Below are 27324 nucleotides of genomic sequence, written 5' to 3' on the forward strand. Positions count from 1 at the left end.
CATTTCTTGAAAGACAATTTCCTGGTTAGGGTTTGACCAAAAACCTCATATTTCAGTGCTTTGAGCAACACAATGCAAAGTGTTGTTCTGGGGCGATACAAATGCCTCAAACCTATAATATCTGCACGGCTAAATACCGCGAGGGATCAGCAGGAAAACGTGCATTTTGTTTGAGCTGATCCTTTAAGAGCCTGTAAACATTCTTGACTCCTGCAGCACACATTTGAAACTCCAGAGGAAGTGTGTGAGGGGGGGGTGTGTGTGTGTGTGTGAGGGGGGTGTGCGTGTGCGTGTGTGTGTGACAGACAGACAGTGAGAGTGTTTACTCTTCTCTCCGGTTATTGACTAAACAACGAGCAGCCCTGAGGGGTTTTGCTGATCCCGAGATCTCAAAGAACGCAGCAGAGCGGCAAGGATCTCATTAAAGAGCTCAGTGGACAGCGGCGCTGCCATGGTAACCGCAGCGGGGCGGTTTATATACACAGCTATTTACAGGAGAGGAGCTGGTGATACGGTGGCCCTGAAGGTCAAAACTCAAAAACAAGTTGTGTTGTTGACTGAAAGTCTTTATAAAACGTTTTTACATTATTTTCTATCCTTTTTTTTAATGTTGTATTTCTTTTATATTATATTCAGATTTCTTTTTGTATTTCTTTGTGTTTTTTTATGTTATTTTCTGGTATTTTTTAAATAATATTTTCTGAAATGTTTGTTTAAAAAAAAAAGTGAAATGGTCTTTTTGTGTTTTACCGTTTAAGTGTTTTGTTAACTGTTGTTTATTTTTCAGAAATGTTATTACTGTTTTTTAAAATATCTTCACATTATGTTTGAAAAAAAAACACAATATGTATTTTTTTTATTTTGTGAACTCTTTTTTAAATGTTGAGATTTGCCTTTGGGCCTAATTGAAATCAAACGGTGACACTGAGATGTAAACATAGAGAGATTCATAGAGAGATTCATAGAGAGATTCACAGAGAGATCCTCCACTCACCCTCGGCTCCGATGGACACCAGCTTCACTCCTTTGCCGGTGATGAAGTTGAGCGCTTTGTTGACGTTGGAGATCTTGTGGACTCTCATCTTGCCTCTCTCTGGTTTGGCCAAGCGTTCACCTGCAGAGGAAAACACAAGGATGCAGACGGAGAGGATCATGGGTAAGTCTTACTTAAATGTTCACCTTAAGTAAGACATGTGTGCGAAGCTACAGTATGTTGCAAATGGCTGTCAGCGTTTCGATTTTCCTGGCGTTGTTGAATCATAAAAGACTCAAAAAGGTTATTGATAAAGTCACAATTGACAATAATATGAAACGTGTTAAATGCTGTTCGAGTCTTAAAGTAACACAGTTTGTAGACATCTGTGTATTAACTTAGTCGTTGGTAGTTTAAATTACATTATTGAGAGTGTTGTTAGTGTAGCTACAGTGTTAGCATAGCCCTGATTCCTCCACACTCCATTAAGAAAGCATTTTCAAAGTCTTTCGACAGACATGACAAAGCATGAATCAGACTTAGTATCAAATTAGCATCATGATGTAGTTTGTCGGCCTCCTTTTGATACATTTTATTGCAATTAAAACCAAGCAAACTGTTTATTTCGGTAAATACTGCTGTGGTAGAGCAGATTAATTCAGCTGTGTGAAGTTACGTGAATGTGACAGAATAGAAATGATCCCGAGGTTAAACTTGCATGAGAAAGGTTTGGTATTAACGCTGCATAAGGTTACAGGTTTTGCTCGTGCACAACTTTCCTCATTATGAGTAAAACTGTTTTAACAAAACGTGATATTTCTTGTCTTAAAGCAGGGGTGTCAAACTCAAGGCCCGGGGGCCAAATGCGGCCCGCGACTTCATTTTATGTGGCCCCGCAAGAGCTTGCAAAAAATATAATAATGTTTATTATACGGTTACATGCTACTTTACAGAAGCATGTTGCCCATGAACTACATGTCCCACAATGCATCTCAAATTAGACTTTTTTTCTCAGAATTAGATTTTTTTTTTAAAGTTACTTTTTATTTCAAAATGTCATTTCTTTTTAAATCATGTTGTAACATTCTCACTGAAGAGACTTGCAATTATTTGCCCTAGACTTCTGCTTTCAGACGTAGTTAATTATGAAGTTATTACCCTATCCGATAATAATCCAATGCAGAGGCAATGATGTCATATAATACATTATTTTATATATTAAATATTTATATATGTATTTTTATATAGTCTTAAAGTTACAACCGGCCCTTTGAGTGAAACCATAACGCTGATTTGGCCCGTGATGAAATTGAGTTTGACACCCCTGCCTTAAAGCAGTAGTTTGTCATTTTTGGCAGTACTATTTTTCGCCTCCTTGCAGAGAGTCAGGGTGTTTCTCAATGTCGAGGAACACTATTTCAAGGATGCTACGTCATCGAGTCCCGCCGAAGGACTGTTCCAATGTCCAGGATCCTTGGAATTCTACCGAGGCCGGCGTCCTTCGTTGCGGGACATTTTGAGGCTGCACATGTGTGTCCTCCGCGGTCTTAAAATCCCCACAATGCAATTTCCAAAATCTTTGGCGGAAATCACGCTCCATTTAAGGCGGGGCCTCGCACATGACGCAAACCTGCACACATACTTGCCAACCTTGAGACTTCAGAAATCGGGAGCATTTCAAAACCACCGCGGGGGGGGGGGGTGCTAGTGGATCATCGCCGGAGCTGTTAGATTAACATTAACATGCTTATTGTAGATCTGAGTGCACTGCCTTGCGGCCTGTAGCACCATCCTCTTCATGGAGCGTGTGGGCTGGACCAGGAAAGGAGTGGGCAGAGGGTCAAGTTGTCGATTCTTGTTCTGTTTTTCTAGTTGCACACGCTACTAAAGAGACGCGCTACCATGGAAACCAAACAATGGTGTAGATGTAATAAAGTCAGAGTGGAAACAGTCGTGTGTAAATCTGATTTAGTCAGAAATCGGAAGAAATGCGGGAGAAATATGACTCCGGGAGGAAACCGGGAGGAAACCGGGAGAAACCGCGGAGTCTCCCGCGAAAATCGGCAGGGTTGGCAAGTATGCCTGCACACCTGTTAGCCTGTTCCACAATTCTTCATTTTCCGAGGCTAGGAAGGATTCTTGCCTCGCTTCTGAAGGAATTGACTCAGAGGTACAGTACATGTGCTACCAAGGAAGCGTCCTGGACATTGAGAAACACCCTTAGATTAGAAGAAGCATATCACTACTGCCCAAATATCAACTTGAAAATACATAATAGTAAAACAAATGAAGACGTTTTGACTTCACTTTAATGGAAACAGACGTTCGGTTTGGATCCAACTCTTCTTCTAACTTTCAGAAAACATTTCCCCAAAAGTCAAACTGCTCCTGATTTCCAGACCCAGCAGGGGACCGTTCTGCTCCCAGTAATCCGGTTAAGTAAACCTCTGATTACCTGAGATGACCTCCAGCAGCAGCATGAGCTTCAGTCCGTCCCGGAAGTCCTCCTCGATGTTGTCGATCTGCGTTCCTGCTTTCCTCAGGTGGGAGTTACACCACGCTGTGAATGTCTGCAGAAACGAGAGAACAAATGGCATCAATTACTGTATTTTCGGACATTTAATCAAACACTGCAGCAGGCCGTGGTGTCGAAGTGTTCAGCCACTTGGATTGTGATGCTAACAGAGTCTCTGCATGTCATCACAGTTTTAGACTTCCACAAACCAGCATCATGAACATGATATTTAGGCATCCTTCTGATCCAGTGTGAAGCTGACCGTTGAGCGGCCCAGACCAAGCAAGGAGGCAGAGGTAGTGATGTTACGTATTGCGCCGAGGCTTCGGAGCGCATGTCGAGTAATCCCGAAGCTTTTTGTGAAGCATGTATCGAGGCTCGTATCGTTTTGGGCCAGTGACGTCATAGATGACAAACGAAGCCTCGCTGCCTGTCGATACCACGTGACTGCTTCACGAAGCGATTCAGATCGGTTGAACCGGTGAACCACAACGCTCATAATACCCATGGATGTATAATAAGAACCATATTACCCCTCCTGTACCCGGGCCCGGTGACACGATGGAATCAAGAGCGCTCAGACCCTCACTCATATAGAGGTCGGAACATGTCATAAGTATAAATAGATACAAGCATAAATAAATGTAGGAATAAAAACATCAATAAATACAGGAATACATATCTTACAGTGTTTTCAGGGAGCTTTAGTGTGTGTGCTGTGGCTCAGCTGGAAAGCAGTTGACTCATGACGCAGCGTCCCTGGTTCAACGACTGAACAATACGTCTTTTTTGATGTTTATAAAAGCTACAGCTAAATGAGATAATGTAGTTAATAAATGTATTCTTTGATGTGGTTTAGCATTTCTCAGGCTACAACATGGTTACGTTTATGAATATTATTAAGGAATACAAATCCCTCTTTGCAATGTTTACCAGCGTCCTTAGGATTTTCAATCACAATAATTAAACTGGAATAAATACAATATTGTTAACATGAAAATATGATTTAATGTTCGTTGTTTAGAGTTATTCTAAGGCTGTACTCATTGGGAACTCGGTATGAGATAGAGCACACTGTTGAGATGTCCAATCTGCCTGTTTTACACACTTTGACCAGCAGGGGGGTTGTGTTCAAATGAAGCCTTTTGCGAACCAATTGGCTGGAAAGGTTCAAAGCTTCATCTCGCCATCACTAGGCAGAGGCAGAACGTCCAAAAATATAACCCGGCGTGGGCATTTATTAAAAACCATGGGCACAAAGTTCACAGTCCCAATCCTGCTGTTCTCTTTGTCCACATCCTGCAGCCACAAAGATCTCACACACACACCCCCAGCCCCCTCAACAGACAGGGCAACAGAGCCTAAATACCCACACTCCAATCATCACAACAAGACACAGGTGAGGGGGGAGGAGACAACACAGGACACCAGGTGAGGGGGGAGGAGACAACACAGGACACCAGGTGCACACAATCATCAGCCACAGACAACATACACTGTGCAATCACGCTAATAAAGTGCCCCATTACCCGGCCTGAAGCCGTCAGTCCATAGTGACGAAGTTACCTTCGTCACATCCATATATCGCAATTAGATCAGGGGGAAATGTGTTTATTTAAGGTTCGTACCACTGTAGTAAACCAGAATTGTAGTAAACCAGAATTGAATGTGAAATGATCCCGCAGATTGAGTTGAATCTCACTTTATGTTCCACTCCCTACAGTCAAAATGGTGGCCAACAACGGCAACAAAAAAACAGGATTTATTAATCTTGTATCGTGCCCAACTTCCTAATAATGTGTGTGTATGAATGATATATATATGTATAAACTTAATTAAGTACTCCCTTTCTAAATAAGACCAAACTTCTGTACCGATGTCACTTTTTGAGACACAACAAAGGCCAAAATGTGGCCAAAAACAGACGACGTAAGGCTCATTGTTTGTATTTTGCTACTGAAGCAGTCGACGATGTCTAACAGTGAATACAAGAGGTTTTTCAAACGGATTTAATCAGAGCAACCAAGACAGGTCCTTGAGCATACAGTCATTACTCAACACAAAACATATTAGGCTTTTGGTTCCAGTAGTAGGCTAAACAATATTAGCTTTAAACCTATGCTTTAAACAGATCGATGGAACGGCTCAGACACACAACCAAACTGTGAGTACAACTAAGGAGATACTTTACTAGTACAAATTCACTTTGATTCATCCACTGAAAACCATGAATGTCTGTACAAAATGTCATGGCAATCCGTCTAATAATTGTTGAGATATTTCCAAAGTGGTGGACCAACATCTAACAGAGCAGCAGATGGCTGTGGTTAGCGCTCATGCTAACATCTCAAACCAGTGTTGAATGTGTGTTGGCGAGACACCGAATCGCTGCCAGCACGGTGTGTGTTGTTTTGTATCTACACCAGACCTGTTGACTAATAAAACATGCTTCCTGTTGCTTTATTCACACACTCCCACCCTTTCCCTGCCATGCTAACAAGCGTGTGTGCAGCTCTGTCCTCACACTGGAGCTTTGTAAACTGTCGACAGTAGGTGTAGCGTGTCTCGGATTCTGCTGCATACAAACATGCTAACGGAAAACATCTGGAGCCGGATACAAGCCGCCCAAACAGAAGCTGGCATGACGAGCCGTGCACCCAGCAGTGAACGCCTCTTTATGGGTTCCAGGGGTTGATTACACCCTGAAACTTCCATGTTTCCACCCGAGGACCTGCAGGAGCACAGCCTGGCGTTTATGAAAGCCCGCACTGTCCTCTCGCTGGCTAACGTCGAACAAAAGCCACTTAAAAGCCACCAGTTTGGCGCACTTGTGGAACTTCCTCCATGAGATCAGTCTTTAAAAATAAAGTGGCATGAGGTTTGCACGGCTATCAATAACGACCAGAGCCTGGTTTCAGATGTGTGCTGGCGTGTGGTGGAGTAAAAAGGATCCTGCAGAAGATTATTATATGGCGTTTTATCTGCACCGGTTAGCGCAGCGCTGGATATGTATGTGCCGACACACGCCCAAGATGTTCTGTATTTCTCTGAAGTTTGTCATGATTTAATGCGAGCTCCAACAGGCACATAGATATTTCAATTAGGCCTGATCAATAGTGCCTTTAGAGGCCTGCCAAGGACTTAAACTGTTCGGCCAGGAGCTGCGGTGTCAGCAGTTAAAGTGAATTAGCGCTGGGAGATACGCCAAAAGATCTTCCATCACGATATCAGTCATGTAACTTTTATGTTGTACAATATATTAATATTTCATATGAAATAACCATATTAAAAGCCTATTTCTGTACTCTGTGTATTACCTACTCCACATAGGGAAATTACTTTCTCCTTTAACGATCTTTAGTGTACAGTTTTATTTGTTTTATAGCAACCGTTGACATGACAACTTTCCACCTCAACAATCTATTATGTTGTGCTGAGTAAGACAAACTGCAGTCATGTATGAATTGTATAGTGTTGATGTCACTGTCCATCCCAAGCCAGTTGGTAGCCAACAGTCGCCTCTAACACATTCATGTGATTAAGGACACAAAACACATGCATTTTATAAGAACATTTCCTGCAATTTAGTGATTTTAAACAATTTTAAATCGGGCATTCAAGTGTCAAGGATGACATTTTTTTACAGGCTGAACCTGAATGCATCATCTCCCTGGTTCAATAGGATTTCTCCATGTGATTTCAGAAAACCATCTCTGAGTCAAACAAACGTTTATGATACTTACACGTTTAGTTCAGCAGGATAAGCTCCACATATTAAAACCACTGTATGATTTCTGAAGTAAAAGCTAATGTTGGGCTATAAAGGAACTACAGCACGGTCACATGACTTCACGTCACCACCGCTAAGCTAAAGGCGGCTACTGTTGGGCTATAAAGGAACTACAGCACGGTCACATGACTTCACGTCACCACCGCTAAGGTAAAGGCGGCTACTGTTGGGCTATAAAGGAACTACAGCACGGTCACATGACTTCACGTCACCACCGCTAAGCTAAAGGCGGCTAATGTTGGGCTATAAAGGAACTACAGCACGGTCACATGACTTCACGTCAACACCGCTAAGCTAAAGGCGGCTACTGTTGGGCTATAAAAGAACTACAGCACGGTCACATGACTTCACGTCACCACCGCTAAGCTAAAGGCGGCTACTGTTGGGCTATAAAGGAACTACAGCACGGTCACATGACTTCACGTCACCACCGCTAAGCTAAAGGCGGCTAATGTTGGGCTATAAAGGAACTACAGCACGGTCACATGACTTCACGTCACCACCGCTAAGCTAAAGGCGGCTACTGTTGGGCTATAAAGGAACTACAGCACGGTCACATGACTTCACGTCACCACCACTAAGCTAAAGGTGGCTAATGTTGGGCTATAAAGGAACTACAGCACGGTCACATGACTTCACGTCACCACCGCTAAGCTAAGCTAAAGGTGGCTAATGTTGGGCTATAAAGGAACTACAGCACGGTCACATGACTTCACGTCACCACCGCTAAGCTAAAGGCGGCTACTGTTGGGCTATAAAGGAACTACAGCACGGTCACATGACTTCACGTCACCACCGCTAAGCTAAAGGCGGCTAACGTTGGGCTATAAAAGAACTACAGCACGGTCACATGACTTCACGTCACCACCGCTAAGCTAAAGGCGGCTACTGTTGGGCTATAAAGGAACTACAGCACGGTCACATGACTTCACGTCACCACCGCTAAGCTAAAGGTGGCTAATGTTGGGCTATAAAGGAACTACAGCACGGTCACATGACTTCACGTCACCACCGCTAAGCTAAAGGCGGCTACTGTTGGGCTATAAAGGAACTACAGCACGGTCACATGACTTCACGTCACCACCGCTAAGCTAAAGGCGGCTAACGTTGGGCTATAAAAGAACTACAGCACGGTCACATGACTTCACGTCACCACCGCTAAGCTAAAGGCGGCTACTGTTGGGCTATAAAGGAACTACAGCACGGTCACATGACTTCACGTCACCACCGCTAAGCTAAAGGTGGCTAATGTTGGGCTATAAAGGAACTACAGCACGGTCACATGACTTCACGTCACCACCGCTAAGCTAAAGGCGGCTACTGTTGGGCTACAAAGGAACTACAGCACGGTCACATGACTTCACATCACCACCGCTAAGCTAAAGGCGGCTAACGTTCGGCGTGATGACGGTTAGTCGTCTCATTTAGACACTTGCTAGCAACCGCAGTTTTTAAATTCACCAGTGGAGTATTTACAGGCGTATTTTATGTCGTGGAACAAAGCGTTTAAATCTTTTCAGCTTGTGTTAGCCACAGACCTTATTTCAGTCTAACGAACAAAAACCCACTCAATGCATTAATCTTGCAGCTGCAGCCAGTGGAGCAATAACTCCAGGTCGTGAACCGCAGAGCACCCCCCCCCCCCCCCGAACACCTGAAGGGTCAGCAGTGTTGACCAAACACTCCTCAGAGGTCATGTGACTCGCAGGTGTCGGCAGGCTGCACCGTGACCCGGAGAGTTAGCGGAGCTGCAGGAGGCTAATTCAGCCTCAGAGCCAAACTCATACCCTCCTTCCTGCACATTTAACAAGCCCACATTCCTCCTGTGAACTCCCAGACTTCTTCATGGGTCGACTCAAAAGCCTTCTGACATTTTCAGCTGTCTGGTCCTGTTTTTATTGAGTTACTCAATAAAAATGTCTTATTTGCTTAAAACACATGTGTGCCATTCTCCTTCGATCACACAATATATTAAGATCCTTTGTCTGTGTCCAGCTTTCAGAATTATAATAGGTATATTAAAGGTCATCGTTCTCAGTTACCCTTTGCTAAAATTTGGAGAAATGACATTTCCCTAAAAGCATTTGGGTTTCCTTTCGGTAATTTTTTGGATGCGTTGAACTACAGTAAGTGGTGGGAAAGTGGAAAAAGGAAGGGAAAAAGGGGCCGAAAGTCCAGCGTGGACAGAAATACTGTGAGAAACCGAACCAACAGAAAACAGATTTATGTAACATTTGAATATTACAGAGTATTCAGGTTACGGCAGGGCAATACGGCCACATATCTAAATATGGAGTTGCACAATATGCCTGCAAAGACACTAGAAAGAAATGCACAATATAACCACTTAAGACACAAATCGACCTCAAAGAAGTAGTAGTCATGGGTGACTTATGTGGAAGAGGCAGAGGGATATTCTGTTATCATAACACACATATGCTCACCTTTACTGGAATAAAGAACAGGAGAATCTACAATGAATGCATGAGGCTGTAGGGATTAGCTGTGACGTGAAATTTAAAACAGTTGTTGCAACTGGAACACATACTGCAGCAAGACAGAACCGACAATAGAGAGTTACAGAAAAATCTTGACTCGAAGCAGAAAAGATGCCTTAAAGAAAGACATCCAAAACAAGCTAGGAAAGAGCAGGCGTCATATGCTGTAATACTTCTGTAATATACATCTTCTGCACCGTGTTAAGTATGTCATTTGATTAAAACAGACTTGGCTTGTGAGAGGGCCTTAAAACAGCTTCACGGACCCCAGCATGTGATGTAAACAGCTGTTTCACAGTGAAAGTGTTTCTTGAAGCATCATTAGCTAAAGCAGTGGAGCAGCTTACAGGCAGTTTGCAGTATAAATACACTACTTCTCGGTGTATAGTGGGTACTGTATGTGTGATCCTGCTGTCCTCGTACAATTTGTGTCAGAGCCATGTGTGCTGTGAATCTCTGAGAGCTGTGAGATCGACTCCTGCTCGCCAGCAACCAGAAATATTCTCATTTAAACTCTGTCTGTTTCGCTCTGAGTGCAGCGCGTCAAAGTGAAACTGACTGCAGGAGGATCTCCTACATAGGATATAAAAAGGGAAACAAACTTTTCTTAGACATTTTGTTCAGAATTTTGATATTTTGTTCAGAATTCTGCCTTTTTTTCCACAATTTATATTTTTTTCAGAAATAAAATGTTATTTCTCAAAATGTTTTGCGATTATAATTTAAGAATAAAAATTATTCTGACTTTCTTTCAGGATGTATAGTTTTTTCAGATTTTTTTTAAATGTTTACTTTTTTCTAGAAATCCTGACTTTCTTCAGGACTCTTCAGTTTTGACTTTTTTCTCAAACTTCAACTTTTAGTTATATTTTTCATTAGTTTTACCAAAATAACTTGATTTAATTGGATTTAAAATAAAATTTCCAAATAAATAAATAAATCTTTCCAATCTGCCTGTTCAGTTTGTTTGAATGTGAAGGGTTAAATGCAAGAAGCTCGTCTCTGCGAGTCCACACAGCGGCGTGTCTGACACTCGACCAACAACCAACCCATGAATCTCCCGCCCCTGACACACAAGCAGTGGTTTGATTGGCTAGAGCTTGTACTGACATATGATTCGATTGGCTGACGCTTCTGCCGAGGCGTCAAAAGTTGAACATTGCTCAACTTTTGAAGCGAGCGACGCCAGCAACGCGTCCTAAAACCCGGAAGTAAGCTGCGCTCGGGTTCCCTCGACACAAAAGCAATGGGATTTCTCCACAGGGTGGTCGAACCTGTTAGATAAATGCACGTTTTGTTCAGCCGGATAATTAATATCAACATGTCTACCCTACTTTTATAATTTATAATCTAATCGATAGATTTATGATTAGCATAAATTCGTTCATGATGGCTCACTTCAGTGATAGTGATGACATCGTTGCGAAATTATTAACAGAGTCATTTTCAAGATTGAGTTACAATGATAAACTGGAGTGGCAAAGGATCAGCTGCATGACCCGCCATCAAGTGCTTCATCCAGAAGGACCCGAGGATGGACTTTGTGTTTGAGTGATTTGATCATCAAAAGGTAGGCCTCAGAGGGCCTAGGTATAAAAGTCACGGCTCGCCACTGGAAATTACGTAATACCGGCAGCAAATCTGTATCCGCTCGTTGTACCCCCGTTTTTAAAAGATTTGGGTACGGAGGAGAAGAGTTTTATTTTCTGACGCTGTGTGAGTTCCCCGACGCACCGGGGACACATCTTTATGTATAAAAGACATCAAAGAGTGAATGTTGCATGATAGGTCCCCTTTAAGTTAAAATTCAGAAAACATGTGGCCCTAATCCTCTTCCGTATTGGAGAGCATGTGATGTCCTGCTGATGACGTTTCTGCATTTCACAGTAAGAGTGTGCAGTCTGGTTAATACAATCTATAGTTACTATTAACCTGAACTAACACATAAACATGTGTAGTGTTTCCTTACTCACCGAGCAACCACCACCAAAGGCTGATATAACAAGCCACTACCATAAACCGTGTGGTTAAAGGGACATCAATCTCTTTTACAAGATGTCAAACTTTTATGCATCGTGCACCATTATGCTCTTGACTTTGGCTCAGCAACCCAAAATAAGATCCAATTACTAGACATTCTTGAGATAAAAGCCAGAAATGATGTCCTCAAATGTCCTGTTTTATCGACAAAGATATCCAGTTTACTGTCATAGAGAGTTCAAATGTACAGAACAATTGCTGTATAATAATATAAACCGTTACTGTGATAGAATAACGTATACTGTGATATTAGATTTATCACCCACCCCTTGCAATCACATTTAGTGTTATTTGCCCCTCTCCTCGCTCCCGTTTCTCCCCCCCTTGTTCTCTCCTCACTCCATTAATCAACCTCACTTAGGAAAATATGTCCTGCCTCTCTGCCAGCTCCATGTTAGTACAATCCTGTCTGAAACAAGCCAGCAGCCATATCTGAGCCCCAAGGAGACGAGAGGCAGAGCAGGGAGACGCTTTCAACGCCACAAAGCTTCGTGTCCCGACAAAACCCCAGAAACAGACGGAGAAAATACAAGAAAAACGTTGTTATAAATGTGTTTCCAGCCGACAGAACGGTTAATAAAGCAGGAGAGAGGAATCAAACCCTGAGCATTAAAGCCTCCCCGGCTCCAGCTGAGTGAGAAAGAGTCGGGGGGAATCGGGCCTCTGCAGGAAAGTGGAAGTGTCTTTTCACTGAGTTTATTTCTGCGGCTAACAGACAGAGTGAGGGTGGAAATAGTTTGTGGTGCCAGGAAAAGTAAACTCCATCACCTTCCTCCTCCTCTCATGCCCCTTTCACACCAACGCGGTTCCCGTTCTAGCTCCGTGCTAGAGCTCTTCTGGTTCGGAACCGGTTTTTCTTTTCAGCCCCTCGTTTTGTTCACACCGCCCAGAGCCCGACCGGTGCTGCCGCGGCTGCGTCATGACCTCGCCGTTTACGTAGCTGATTTTCTCCCCAACGACGTCGGGTCGATGATCGCGTTGCTTTTAATCACACAAAGCCAGATTGAATTAAATAACTACTTCTCAACCCTTATACTTTTGTGCCGTGGTTCATTGTTTAACTTATTATGCACTTTATAACTTAGATGATGACCAAATATGTATATATGCTGACAGTTATTTTACTCTTATTTTTATTTATCTCCTATTTTCATAGTCTTTTATTATTATTATCATTATTTCCTTGATTTTATGTTATTTATTTTAGATTTTATTGATCTGTGTGAATCTTTGCTGTACTGTTTTTTTTCACGCTTACCCTGTTGCTGCTTTGTACAACTGAATTTCCCCTCGGGGATTAATAAAGGTTCATCTTATCTTATCTTATTAATATGTTTCAGCGGCATTTAGCGACCGCTGCCGGTTTGGCATCACAACGCTGTTATGAAGGTTTCTCTGGTATAAAATAGGTGATGTTACCATAGCAACCGAAGCTAAACTGACTATATTGACTACTTATTGCTATCCTATTGTGGCATAAGCCGTTTTCTACAGGAACATTTTACCTGCGTATCTTTCATTATGATTCTACTTGTGATAGTCGGACATGACAACCTGTGCAGCCCACGTATTGATTCCATCCGATAGCTGCTATAATACAAAACAACACGTCTGCCTCTCTCCACAATGATCAATGACAGCGAACGGATGGTCAAAGTAAGGTACAAATAAACAGAATCACACGAAGCCTGGTTAGCGTTGCCTGACTTTATAAAGTGTTACAACTTTCATTTGCCTTATTCGCCATAAACTGTTATTGCTCAGGTTGATCCCGCCCCCCTCCGACGTAAGCGTGACGTATGCGGTTCCTGCTTCAAGGCCGACAATCTTTTGGTGCTTAGAGGCGGCTCCGCTGCGGTGTGAACAGGAAAAAACGGTACTTATCAGGCTCTAGCTCTGAACCGGCCCTGGAACCGCGTTGGTGTGAAAGCGGCATCAGACTCCAGCGAGTTCACAGAGAGCTGGATCTGAAGCATCAGACACAGGAAGAGACATCTCCAAGTTCATGTCCCCATGAAACCCCCCCAAAAAACAGGAGTGTAAATTGCAAACACAAAACAAATCTTGTGCTTCCACCCCCAAGAGGGGGAGTGGTGCAGAGGCATGCCTTGCTCAAGGTTGTATCAATGATACAGAAGAAGACAACTTTCCAAATGTATTTCTGTTAATAAGATTAAAAGGACTGTTCTAGAGTTGAATAGCTGTTTCGCAGTCATCTCCGAACATGAACGTGTCCCCTCCCCCCTGGCCTAAAACTGAAAACTGTCACTCAAAGACACATATAAGGAAGAGAGTCAATAATGACAACAAAGAGGGAAAAACACTACAGAAAAATATACAAACAGGTCATTAAAAAGTAACAAAATGGCCCCAAATATACACTCAATTACCATAAATGGACAGAAAACAGCCAAACCGCCAAAATAAAGACTCATAATCATAAAGCAACACAAACATCATCTCATAATCCTTGTGTCATAACTATTTTCTGAAACATTTAAAAAGAGCTTAAATTTCACGGAAAATCATCTATTTTCAATAACATTACTGCAAATAGTGGATTCACGCCTGAAAGAAGGTTTTTTACAGAAGTGTTCTTCAACCCGTCTGACCAGTACACAAAGGAGACTGACAAAAACAAAGCTCCTTAACAGAGCTGACCTTTACATTAAGGAGAAGCAGGAACAGATGAAGCTCAGCGCAAGTTCAACCAGGACCGTCTTTCATGATTAATTTACTATTTCTATGTTACCTCTCAATAAGTGATCGGGGGCGTCACTCCCTAGCTTAATCAATCACTCTATTCTCACAAACCGAACCCAACTATCTATTCACCACCACCAGGGTCAAGCTAAGCCCCTCCCCTTCAGACCGAACCCAACTACCCATCCACCACCACCAGTGTCAAGCTAAGCCCCTCCCCTGCAGACCGAACCCAACTATCCATTCACCACCACCAGGGTCAAGCTAAGCCCCTCCCCTTCAGACCGACCCCAACTATCCATCCACCACCACCAGGGTCAAGCTAAGCCCCTCCCCTTCAGACCGAACCCAACTACCCATTCACCACCACCAGGGTCAAGCTAAGCCCCTCCCCTTCAGACCGAACCCAACTATCCATTCACCACCAGAGTCAAGCTAAGCCCCTCCCCTTCAGACCGACCCCAACTATCCATTCACCACCACCAGGGTCAAGCTAAGCCCCTCCCCTTCAGACCGACCCCAACTATCCATTCACCACCACCACCAGGGTCAAGCTAAGCCCCTCCCCTTCAGACCGACCCCAACTATCCATCCACCACCACCAGTGTCAAGCTAAGCCCCTCCCCTTCAGACCGAACCCAACTACCCATTCACCACCACCAGGGTCAAGCTAAGCCCCTCCCCTTCAGACCGACCCCAACTATCCATTCACCACCACCAGGGTCAAGCTAAGCCCCTCCCCTTCAGACCGACCCAACTATCCATTCACCACCACCAGTGTCAAGCTAAGCCCCTCCCCTTCAGACCGACCCAAACTATCCATTCACGACCACCAGGGTCAAGCTAAGCCCCTCCCCTGCAGACCGAACCCAACTATCCATTCACCACCACCAGGGTCAAGCTAAGCCCCTCCCCTTCAGACCGAACCCAAACATCTATTCACCACCAGTGTCAAGCTAAGCCCCTCCCCTTCAGACCGAACCATCTATTCACCACCACCAGGGTCTAGACCTCGGGGGGTTTCATCGGATCGGTTCTCTCCTCCCGAATGATACTTCCTGCACAACGGGGCCTAATCGCCAAAATTCCATTACATTCATTTGTGTATTCCTGGCAATAAACATGTATTCTTACATCAAAACCGTCTCTCCTGATAAAGTACAATGCATGCAGGAGGCTTGAACACAACATTGGAATCTTTACTTTAAATACTTTTAACTGTAATTGTTGTGAACATTAACCTTTTACCCCTCTTAAATCCTGCATACATCTGATGTTTTATAGCCGTAGAGAATACATGGTACACATTTATATTCCAGGGCGTGGAACCGATGTGAAAACCCCTTGTAATCTGCACATTTTTTTGGTGTTGCATTGACAATAACTCTTCTTTTAATCACTTGAAAACATCTGTTGTAACTTCAACACCTACTGCACAAGACTGAGGACAGACATGTACAGAACACTTCAAGAAGATTGCGTTATTCATGATAGGAAGGAACCTACAATTATCCCCGCCATTCATTTGATATGACTTGCATGTGTGATTAAATCAAATATAACTGCCATCGGTTCGAGAGAGGACAGGAGTGTGAGATTTTAAAAGACTTTAAAAATATATAGTTTATTGTGTAGAATTGCAGAAAACCCCCCTGAACGATCTGTCCATCACTTTTTATATCAAACACGCACTCTTGGCAGGAGTAAATAAAGACGGTGTGATGACGATGATGCATTTCTTTCCGTGCTCTCGGCTGATATCAGATGTGTGTAATATCCTAAAAATAAAAACCGACTGCGATCCAGAACAGACTTGAGAGTTGAACGAGGACAGAGAGACTCAAACACTCCTCGGCTGTGAGTGGGAGGTAAGAGACATGATGGGAGGGAGAAGGAAAACTACAGTCTGTGAGGAAGTGTCAGACAGACGGTGGAACATATCTGTACTTTTTAAGAAGCGCTAATGAGCTCTGATATAAAATGACAACAAAGGAAACAACCAAAATAAAAGACAAATTATGAGACACAAAATGGTGGACTGCACTGTAATGTAAAAGGGGCCGATTATACTCATGTCCAGGTTCATATCAGTATGTAGTGTCTCTACTTTAAAGAGTCCTCTCCTGCTGATGTCCAGGTGTATATCAGTATGTAGTGTCTCTACTTTAAAGAGTCCTCTCCTGCTGATGTTCAGGTGTATATCAGTATGTGGTGTCTCTACTTTAAAGAGTCCTCTCCTGCTGATGTCCAGGTGTATATCAGTATGTAGTGTCTCTACTTTAAAGAGTCCTCTCCTGCTGATGTTCAGGTGTATATCAGTATGTAGTGTCTCTACTTTAAAGAGTCCTCTCCTGCTGTTGTTCAGGTGTAGATCAGTATGTAGTGTCTCTACTTTAAAGAGTCCTCTCCTGCTGATGTTCAGGTGTAGATCAGTATGTAGTGTCTCTACTTTAAAGAGTCCTCTCCTGCTGTTGTTCAGGTGTATATCAGTATGTAGTGTCTCTACTTTAAAGAGTCCTCTCCTGCTGATGTTCAGGTGTATATCAGTATGTAGTGTCTCTACTTTAAAGAGTCCTCTCCTGCTGATGTCCAGGTGTATATCAGTATGTAGTGTCTCTACTTTAAAGAGTCCTCTCCTGCTGATGTTCAGGTGTATATCAGTATGTAGTGTCTCTACTTTAAAGAGTCCTCTCCTGATGATGTTCAGGTGTATATCAGTATGTAGTGTCTCTACTTTAAAGAGTTCTCTCCTGCTGATGTTCAGGTGTATATCAGTATGTAGTGTCTCTACTTTAAAGAGTCCTCTCCTGCTGATGTTCAGGTGTATATCAGTATGTAGTGTCTCTACTTTAAAGAGTCCTCTCCTGCTGATGTTCAGGTGTATATCAGTATGTAGCGTCTCTACTTTAAAGAGTCCTCTCCTGCTGATGTTCAGGTGTATATCAGTATGTAGTGTCTCTACTTTAAAGAGTCCTCTCCTGCTGATGTTCAGGTGTATGTCAGTATGTAGTGTCTCTACTTTAAAGAGTCCTCTCCTGCTGATGTCCAGGTGTATATCAGTATGTAGTGTCTCTACTTTAAAGAGTCCTCTCCTGCTGATGTTCAGGTGTATATCAGTAGGTAGTGTCTCTACTTTAAAGAGTCCTCTCCTGCTGATGTCCAGGTGTATATCAGTATGTAGTGTCTCTACTTTAAAGAGTCCTCTCCTGCTGATGTTCAGGTGTATATCAGTATGTGGTGTCTCTACTTTAAAGAGTCCTCTCCTGCTGATGTTCAGGTGTACATCAGTATGTAGTGTCTCTACTTTAAAGAGTCCTCTCCTGCTGATGTTCAGGTATATATCAGTATGTGGTGTCTCTACTGGGACATGTCTCCATGCTTTAATGTTCAAAAAGCTGCAGCACCTCTTTTCACCCTCTGTCTGAAACCAGAGCCCAGTCTGCTCTGATTGGTTAGCTGGCCGGCTCTGTTGTGATTGGTCAACCACTTAGAGATGGCCCGTCCCTCAGCCTATCACGTACAAAGTGTTGGAGCACCAGCCAATAGGAGCGTGAGTGTAACATATTGACTTCGCTCTGTTGCGGAACTTTGGGATGTTAGCCTTTCAAAGACATGCACAAAAACCTATAAAACACCAAAAACAACTCTAAGAAACCCCCAAAAGTCAGAACAGGGCTAAAAGGCTCCTCGCTCAGCCCCCTCTGACTCCTTCCTCTAAAGCGCACTGGATACTAAGTTTGCAAAGTTACAAAACAGAAGACTTCCTCACATTAGAGGACCATAAAGAAGCCTTTTTCAGGCATGTTGATGATGCCAATTAATTATTTCCAGATTAACTACTCATTTCAGATCTACAGTCTACGCCAAGTGTTCTGTGTTCATGTTATAATAATAATACATTTTATTTCTATGGCGCTTTTCTTGAACCCAAAAGCCGCTTTCACACCGCAGGACTTGCGGTACTTTAGTGCCGGCACTAAAGTACCACAAAAGTACCACGGCACTAAATCCGCCAGGGGGCTAGTGCCAATCGCATTCACACCGCAGTACTTTCCCTGAGGTACCATTACGCTGACGTCACTTCGTCTTCTTCTTCTCTGGGTTTACTGGCAGGCCGCAAAACCACTTCACGGCGAGTACAACAAAAAAACGAGAGAAGAAGAACTACACGGGGGGGGGGGAGGGGGTATAAAGCCCATCCGCTGTATGAGGCGTTTGTTTACTTTCCGACCTCAGACATGATGGAGTTCATAAGGGTAATTTACAAATAAAATACTCCATTATAACAATGGACTTTATCTTTATGTATTTATTATATATTACCCCCTCAGGCTGATCTTGGAAAAGGAAATCAACCCTTGTTTGGTGTTTTTCCCTTATTTATCTAAAACAAATGACATGATAAATTACTTGTGTTTATGTGTGTAAGACTTGTGTTTCTGATCAATTCAACCACCGACACCTGTCTGCTCTCACATTCTTCTATTCTGCAAATTTGGGGTGGGACACAATAAATAAAGCTTCGCCAGTTTGTTTGTTTTATTGCACAGTCAAGACATAACAATAACGGCATCATGCTGTTCCAGGTGTGTCGTATGCATGTAAATTGAAGTTAAATAACAGTGTGCAATGTAAAATAAAGTGTAAGTAGTTTCAAAACAATGTAACAGTGGCAATATATATAGCAGCAGACACGCCTTAGTGCAAGTTAGGTGTCAGTATTAAAAAACAGTGGCAATATATATATATATATAATAACAATAGAAAATCGTTACCACTCTTATTATTGTGGTCTTCAATTTTTTTATAGTCCTGCCTGAGTTTCTTTATTTTTACCCGGCATCCGTGTGCACTGTGCACGATTCCCAGCTCAAGTAGCGAACATCGCTCAAAACATTTGGAGTTGGGAACTGCTTTCTGTAGAAGCTGCTGCATCCCGTCCTTGGAGTAAATTGCCAGAAGCGCCGACACTTCCTCATCATTCCACCGCTCCGGTGTTGTAGTACGTGTGGTCATAACTGCTTTAAAGTACAAAAAAACCACTCGCTCAGGTGTGGATGTGGTTTTGTAGCGAGGAAAAAAATGGCTGCCTAACAAAACAAATTCAGAGTCTAACGGGGCGTGGTTTGCAATTCGCCCAGCCAATAGAAATAGAATAGAAATTGGCACTCTTTTGTCACCAGGTTCGTACCACCTCTCTAGCAGGGACTAAAAAGTACCAAAAGAGTTCCCGGCACTGAGTAGTCCCGGCGGTGTGAACGCGACATTATTGGTACTAACGGAACTAAAGTACCAGGGAAAGTCCTGCGGTGTGAACGCGGCTAAAGACGCTTAAAGACACACTGTCCCTTGATTGGTCCTCAGGATGTTTCACACCCAGCACTGGCAATGTGTTTCTGCTGATTCGTTTCATGGTGCAAACAATACAATTCAATGAAGCTGATGATGCTGCTTTTATTTTCCTCTGCAGTTTTCTTCCTGTTGACTTATTCTAACTCCAGATACACACACACACACACACACACACACACACACACACACACACACACACACACACACACACACACACACACACACACACACACACACACACCACACACACACACTCAGGTGCAGCAAACAGGCAGTTAATGCAGACCGCCGACTCAGCACCTTCATCCCATTACACTTATCTCTCTGCTCGCTGCTGCTTCAGCGAACCAAGCGTGCACGAGGGGCGCGCACGTGGAGCCAAATGCACACACAAACACACACACTCTGTCTGAATAGAGAGACTGTACAGTAAAGCACCAGTGGACGAAGTCCTCAGATCTTTTACCTAAATTGAAGTAAAATGTGAAGATTCTTTTGTATAAATATGTTATTTTATTTATTAATTTCAATGTTATTCTTACTTTAATTTCTTATCTTTTTAGAAATAATTGTATTGTATATTTTTAGTGCACATTATTATATTTACTTCTTATTTTTGTAAACACATTTTTTAAATATATTTTATTAGACATTTTACTTCAAATGTAAAAAGTATATAATTTTTTTATTTCATCACGTGCACTGTCACTGATATTTACAGTGTGGTGGCTGTTATGCATATTCATGGGTGGGTGTGTGTGTGTGTGTGTGTGTGTGTGTGTGTGTGTGTGTGTGTGTGTGTGTGTGTGTGTGTGTGTGTGTGTGTGTGTGTGTGTGTGTGTGTGGGTGTGGGTGTGTGTGCGTCACAGTGACAGAGTGGCAGTAGATCTTCTCTTGCAGCCGAGCTTCGTCGCCACAAAGAGAGAGAGAGCGATCGTCGTTTGAGATGCCGCAGAGCAGCGAACACTGGGCGGTCACCATGACAACATGCCCAGAGACACACAAACAAACGGCCCGGCTGCAGCGAGGACCCGACAAACACACACCACATAAAATGTGAGAGTTTAAAGTCCACGATTCACAGGGGAGGGGAGGGAAGGAAGTTAAGGATTTCTAAGGATTCTGCAGAAATCCTTTTTTAAAACTGCTGCTTCTTCAAACCTCCATCATTTCTCATTTTCAGGTGTATATCAGTATGTAGTGTCTCTACTTTAAAGAGTCCTCTCCTGCTGATGTTCAGGTGTATATCAGTATGTAGTGTCTCTACTTTAAAGAGTCCTCTCCTGCTGATGTTCAGGTGTATATCAGTATGTAATGTCTCTACTTTAAAGAGTCCTCTCCTGCTGATGTCCAGGTGTATATCAGTATGTAGTGTCTCTACTTTAAAGAGTCCTCTCCTGCTGATGTTCAGGTGTATATCAGTATGTAGTGTCTCTACTTTAAAGAGTCCTCTCCTGCTGATGTTCAGGTGTATATCAGTATGTAGTGTCTCTACTTTAAAGAGTCCTCTCCTGCTGATGTTCAGGTGTATATCAGTATGTAGTGTCTCTACTTTAAAGAGTCCTCTCCTGCTGATGTTCAGGTGTATATCAGTATGTAGTGTCTCTACTTTAAAGAGTCCTCTCCTGCTGATGTTCAGGTGTATATCAGTATGTAGTGTCTCTACTTTAAAGAGTCCTCTCCTGCTGATGTTCAGGTGTATATCAGTATGTAGTGTCTCTACTTTAAAGAGTCCTCTCCTGCTGATGTTCAGGTGTATATCAGTATGTAGTGTCTCTACTTTAAAGAGTCCTCTCCTGCTGATGTTCAGGTGTATATCAGTATGTAGTGTCTCTACTTTAAAGAGTCCTCTCCTGCTGATGTTCAGGTGTGTATCAGTATGTAGTGTCTCTACTTTAAAGAGTCCTCTCCTGCTGATGTTCAGGTGTGTATCAGTATGTAGTGTCTCTACTTTAAAGAGTCCTCTCCTGCTGATGTTCAGGTTTTATTTTTCTCATACTGCCTGTGCTGCAGCACCTCTTTTCACCCTCTGTCTGAAACCAGAGCCCAGTCTGCTCTGATTGGTTAGCTGGCCGACTATGTTGTGATTGGTCAACACCTTAGAGATGTCCCGCCCCTTAGCCTATCACGTGCAATGTGTTGGAGCGCTAGCCAATAGGAGCGCAAGTGTTCCATAGTGATGTCACTGTGTTGCAGCGAACAACATTCATCTAAAAACATATGCAGCATTATTTGACTTCCTCAAGTATTTCTAAGCTTCAGTTACTTCTCCTGCATTTAACCTGCATATTAGATGACAGAAGTCCAGCTGAAGGTGATAGACAGAGAAGAAGAAGCCTTTCTGTTCTGATGATCTCATAGAAAACAAGAATGCAAAACAGGATGCAAATCACCGTGCACATGCTATTCAAATATAGCCGGCATCACAGAGACAAGCGAGTCATTTACAGCCTGCAGTTAACTAGACTTCTTTAAACTAACAGGGACGTTCACACAGCTGCAGGGACACTTTAATTTAAATATTATCAGCACAGTAAAGATAATGTATTTATATTTTATGGACTAACTACGGCTGGGCGATTATTACAAGTACATGTTTGTCTTTAAACGATAAGAAAAACAAAATAGATGCAATAAAAAATGTATTGCGCCACTTTTAGAAGTGCAATAAAGTTAATTAAAGGTTATATATAATTTATTTGATATGTTATTATTTGTTTTTATTTAAATGTTTATTTTATTTTTATATTATTTCTTTATCTAATTTTCTTTTGTATTTTTTTTCGGTGGAAATATATTTAAAAGTCAGTTAAATGGATAAAATCATTCTTAAAATAATAATAAGTGCAACATATTATTATTGAATCAGATCTTTTATTGATTTAAATGTATTTATATATTATTTATAATAAATGTTTGTATTCTTTTTTGTTTGCATAAAAGTATAATACTTGTTAATATTATTATTAATAATAATAAGTTTAATAAATCATAGTATTTCCAAAGTACATGATTACATTTAATATATCAATTTATATAGTTTGTCATAATCAAGCAACCTTTAATTACATTTTACAGAAAGTATTTTAGGTTGATAAGAAAGTGAATTAAACTGTGGACTCCCAGTATAAACACATTTCTATAAAACTGTATTTAAAAGCGGACAGAGGATTTATTTGTTCCACTCCACATCAGTAAAGTCATTTTCCTAGCGACTCAGCAACTGAATAACGGCTAAGTCTGCCTGAGCTCCTTAGCAGGCAGATGCCAGACGGCATGATGGGAAGTGGAGTCAGAACACAGGAACCCTGAGTCAGCTGCAGCTCGGCATTATGGGAAATGTGCGGCACAGCGCTTTTCACTGCTGACTGTCAGCTGACTGGGGGGGGTCGTGTGTGTGTGTGTGTGTGTGTGTGTGTGTGTGTGTGTGTGTGTGTGTGTGTGTGTGTGTGTGTGTGTGTGTGTGTGTGTGTGTGTGTGTGTGTGTGTGTGTGTGTGTGTGTGGACTAGCATTACTATACTTGTGGGGACCTAAATCTGTTTACATAGTCACGTGTGGGGACTGGCTTCCCTTATGGGGACAAATTGGAGGTCCCCATGAGGGGCATCATTAATTTTAGGGTGAAGACTGGGTTAGGATTAGGCATGTGTTGGTTAAGGTTGGGATAAGTCTCCAGGAAATGCATGTAAGTCAATGTAATGTCCCCTGAAGTGATGTATACATGGTGTGTGTGTGTGTGTGTGTGTGTGTGTGTGTGTGTGTGTGTGTGTGTGTGTGTGTGTGTGTGTGTGTGTGTGTGTGTGTGTGTGTGTGTGTGTGTGTGTGTGTGTGTGTGTGTGTGTGTGTGTGTGTGTGTGTGTGTGTGTGTGTGTGTGTGTGTGTGTGTGTGTGTGGGGGGGGGGGGGGTGAATTTAAACAAAGAGTGCTTTCAACACATCAGCTGTACTGTAGGTTAACGCCTCTGTACTACATTTCTTTACACAGAGCTACATCACATCCTTACAATAAGTTCCTTTTCTCCATTAAGGTTAAAGTGATTACAGGACAGACAAAATGGAATTTATAAAGTCAGATCAATGACAACATACTGAGTGGGACCAAAGGAAACGGAGGGGTTCAAAATGAAGTATTGTGGAGCTGCGGAGATATCCCGGCGTACAAATCCTATTCTACAGACAGGGGCCATATTCTCCACATGTTTAGGTTCATATCAGTATTAGTGTCTAGCTCTTTTCACCCTCTGTCTGAAACCAGGGCCCAGTCTGCTCTGATTGGTTAGCTGGCCAGCTCTGTGTTGATTGGTCAATTTAGAGATGTCCCGCCCCTTAGCCTATCACGTACAATATGTGGGAGTGCTATTGTTCCATAGTTATGCTACCGTTACTTTAGTTTCAGATGTATTTTATATACCTTCAAATGAATTGATTATTTATGAAATCTACAATCATATTTACTTTTTCTCTCTCCCCAATTACTTGATTATTTTTGTTCTACATTGTATTCATCTTAAAATTGCACGTTATCTGTGTATCGTCTCAAACCAAGTGAAGTCAGGCGCAGGTAGCAGGAAGCAAAGACCTAAGTAGTGCAGGGAAAACAACCATTGGTCATTTTTGTTGCTGCTATTGCGGATTTTAATCACATGTAAACGGCACAAAGTCATCGGTGCGTGATGCATCTCGCCTGCAGGAAGTCAAACTAACATCACGAGCGCCCGCCGCGGCCACGCGATCAATACCAACAGCTGATTGAAAGTCAAACATTCAATACATGCCCTGGGAAACAAGTGGGAAAGAGTGCAGCAGAACATAAATAATCGAGGCTCGGATTTCACCAGAAACACTCTCTTAACAAACCCTTATTTGCTATAATTCCAGATCTCCAACATGTGCTCTAATGGCTGCACGTATTACTCACTCTAAGCCACACACTTCCACTGAAGGCTGAGGCACCACATTTATCTCCCTCTGACTTACTCGTAATTTCCCTGCAGTGTAAATAAACCCGGAGTAACTTCCTTCTGCATTGTGCTGAAGCTTTGTTCATTGCTAAAGTGTTTATTACACGCAGAGCAAATGATAGTGCGAAGGCTGCAGGCTTTAATACATAAAGACAATCACAAACACAGAGTCACAACGATACTGCACATCTACTGGATAAGAGGAGTTGTTTATCATGGTGAGAAATTGGATTTTGTGGCATTTAAGAATGAATCAAAAGATACGTTTATATATAATATGTAAAGTAAGATTGTGCAATAATACTATATAAAACTATGTATATGAATATAAAGTAAAAAGTACCATATAATATAAAATAAAACAACTTAAAAATATATAACCCTAACCCAGTATCTCCCTCGTACAATATTTTATTAGAAAAAACCCTTTATATTAAAGGTAGGGTAGGTAAGAATGGAGAAACCAGCTCGAGTGCGCTAGAATTCGAAAGTACACAACCGAACAAAATCTTCCCCTACCTTCAGACTTCCTTAGAGAGCCCCTCCCCCAACACACACGAACGCGCACATGACCAATAGCCGCGTTCACACTGCGGTACTTTTCCCACAAAGGTTCATGCGAACTTAGTTCATGATCGCGTTCACACCAAAAAGAGCCGGTACTAAAAGTAGTTCATGCGAACCTTTTTACCCCCTCGGAAGTCCCTGCTAGAGAGCAGGGACTTTCGAGCGGCTCTTTTTTGAGAAAAGAGCTATATTTCTGATTGGCTGGGCGGATTACAAACCACGCCCCGTAAAACTCCCAAAAAGTTTTGTGAAGCCGCCATTTTATTATCCTCGCATTAGCATTAGCATTAGCCCAGCGCAGAAACGCAGAGAGACTAACTTATGGCAACACAAAATAAAACATGGGAGCGGTGGAGATGAGGAGGTGTCGGCGTTCTGGCGATTTACTCGGAAGGCTTCAGTAGCAGCTGCTGGGAGTCCCAGCAGCTTCTACTGAAGCCTTCCCCAACTCCGGGGACTTCCGGCCGGGGACTTTGGGCGGCAGTATACGCCGTGAAGTGGTTTGCGGCCTGCCAGTAAACCCAAAGCAGAAGAAGAAGAAGTGACGTCAGCGGCTTCATTTGCCTAATCCTCCCCCAGGGACTTATTCCGGTGTGAACGCGATCTGTACTTAGTTCATGCGAACTAAAGAGTTTGCATGAACTAAGTTCGCATGAACCTTTGTGGGAAAAGTACCGCAGTGTGAACCCGGCTAATGAGGGCACGAGATAAGTTTGTGCCCCAGTTACTTTAGCCGGGCCGGCTCAGATGATTGGTCGTGCTTTTTACAGCGCCACGGCTTCCACTGATGATATTTTTTATGTATTCATTGCCATAGGGATGTTAAGAGCATTCCATGCAATAAAAGGTCAAATAAAAAATATGTATTTAAACATGAGAAGTTAAAAGGAAAATAGTAATAGAGAAGCAGGAAATAGAATACAAATATTCATAAACATGCAACTAGATATTTAAACTTCTACTACTGTTCCTGCTTTATAGAATGTGAGTGTAAAAAGCTGTATTTCATGTTGTTAAATAAAAACATTGTGAATAAAGTGCAGTAAATGTACATCAGGTGTGTGTCAGGAGGGAACTCCCTGCAGCAGCTGGAGGAATAAAGAGTCACCCGATCTCTGTGATGATGAATTATTGAGTCCTGTGACAAAGGGAGGAACACACTCTCTTTGAGCACCTGACACCTCCTCTGTCTGAACCTCCCTTTCCTCCCCCCCTCCCCCCCCTGCAGCTCCACCCAGCAGCTACTGAATGCAAAGGTGTGCCTGCTTCTACCTCCATGGTGTCTTTTTACTCAAAGCTGCTTTCACTTACGCACCACAGCTGCTCCTGTGACCAGGCTTACAGCTAATACACTCACATGTTCATAGACTCTGCTGCGACCCCCCTCCCCACTGCAACCGGCTTCAAAGAGCACATCCACGGCAGAATGCATGTGGTTTGATTAATAGCATTAGTGAAGGAGCTACATCCTTCTCATGTGGTGCCGGAGAATTCCTCGGAGACATGCAGACGGAGCCTGTGAAGCTGTGGACATGAGACGATGGCTATGAATCAGCATTTTATAGGAATACAGTGGTTCAGTGATGACGTATTTCTGTAGGACGCCCCGGAAGTTAGCATCGCAAGGGATCCTTTTCTCATGTTTGTGGATGTGGTTAGCTTATCTTAGCATCAAGGGCAAACCATCCACCTATCTGCACATTTAAAGATCAAATGGAAGCCTATGATACTGGCCGAGAAATGAAAAAACAACTTTGTTTTTGTACAGGTACAAAAAACAAAAACAATGTGATAGTTATTAAGTTCTAGAGATGATGGTAAGTGGATGTGTTACCTTTATACAGAGCCAAGCTAGCTGTTAATGCAGGAAATTAATCTATAAAGGAACTACAGCACGGTCACATGACTTCACGTCACCACCGCTA

The 27324-nt window shown here is 42.6% G+C and overlaps 1 protein-coding gene across 1 annotated transcript in view; it reads right to left on the bottom strand.

Annotated features, from left to right (window-relative positions):
• Positions 1–971: 971 nt before the first annotated feature.
• Positions 972–27324, bottom strand: part of LOC139432909 (alpha-actinin-1-like) — a 42681-nt gene continuing 16328 nt past the window's right edge. Inside the window, exons 2-3 of the mRNA XM_071201662.1 lie at positions 3429–3543; positions 972–1114 (exon numbers count right to left, since the gene is read on the bottom strand). Coding sequence (XP_071057763.1) covers positions 972–1114; positions 3429–3543 — 258 coding nt within the window. The remainder of the gene's footprint in view (positions 1115–3428; positions 3544–27324) is intronic.

The sequence above is a fragment of the Pseudochaenichthys georgianus genome, chromosome 22 (assembly GCF_902827115.2).
Source record: "Pseudochaenichthys georgianus chromosome 22, fPseGeo1.2, whole genome shotgun sequence".
NCBI classification, from domain to species: Eukaryota; Metazoa; Chordata; class Actinopteri; order Perciformes; family Channichthyidae; genus Pseudochaenichthys; species Pseudochaenichthys georgianus.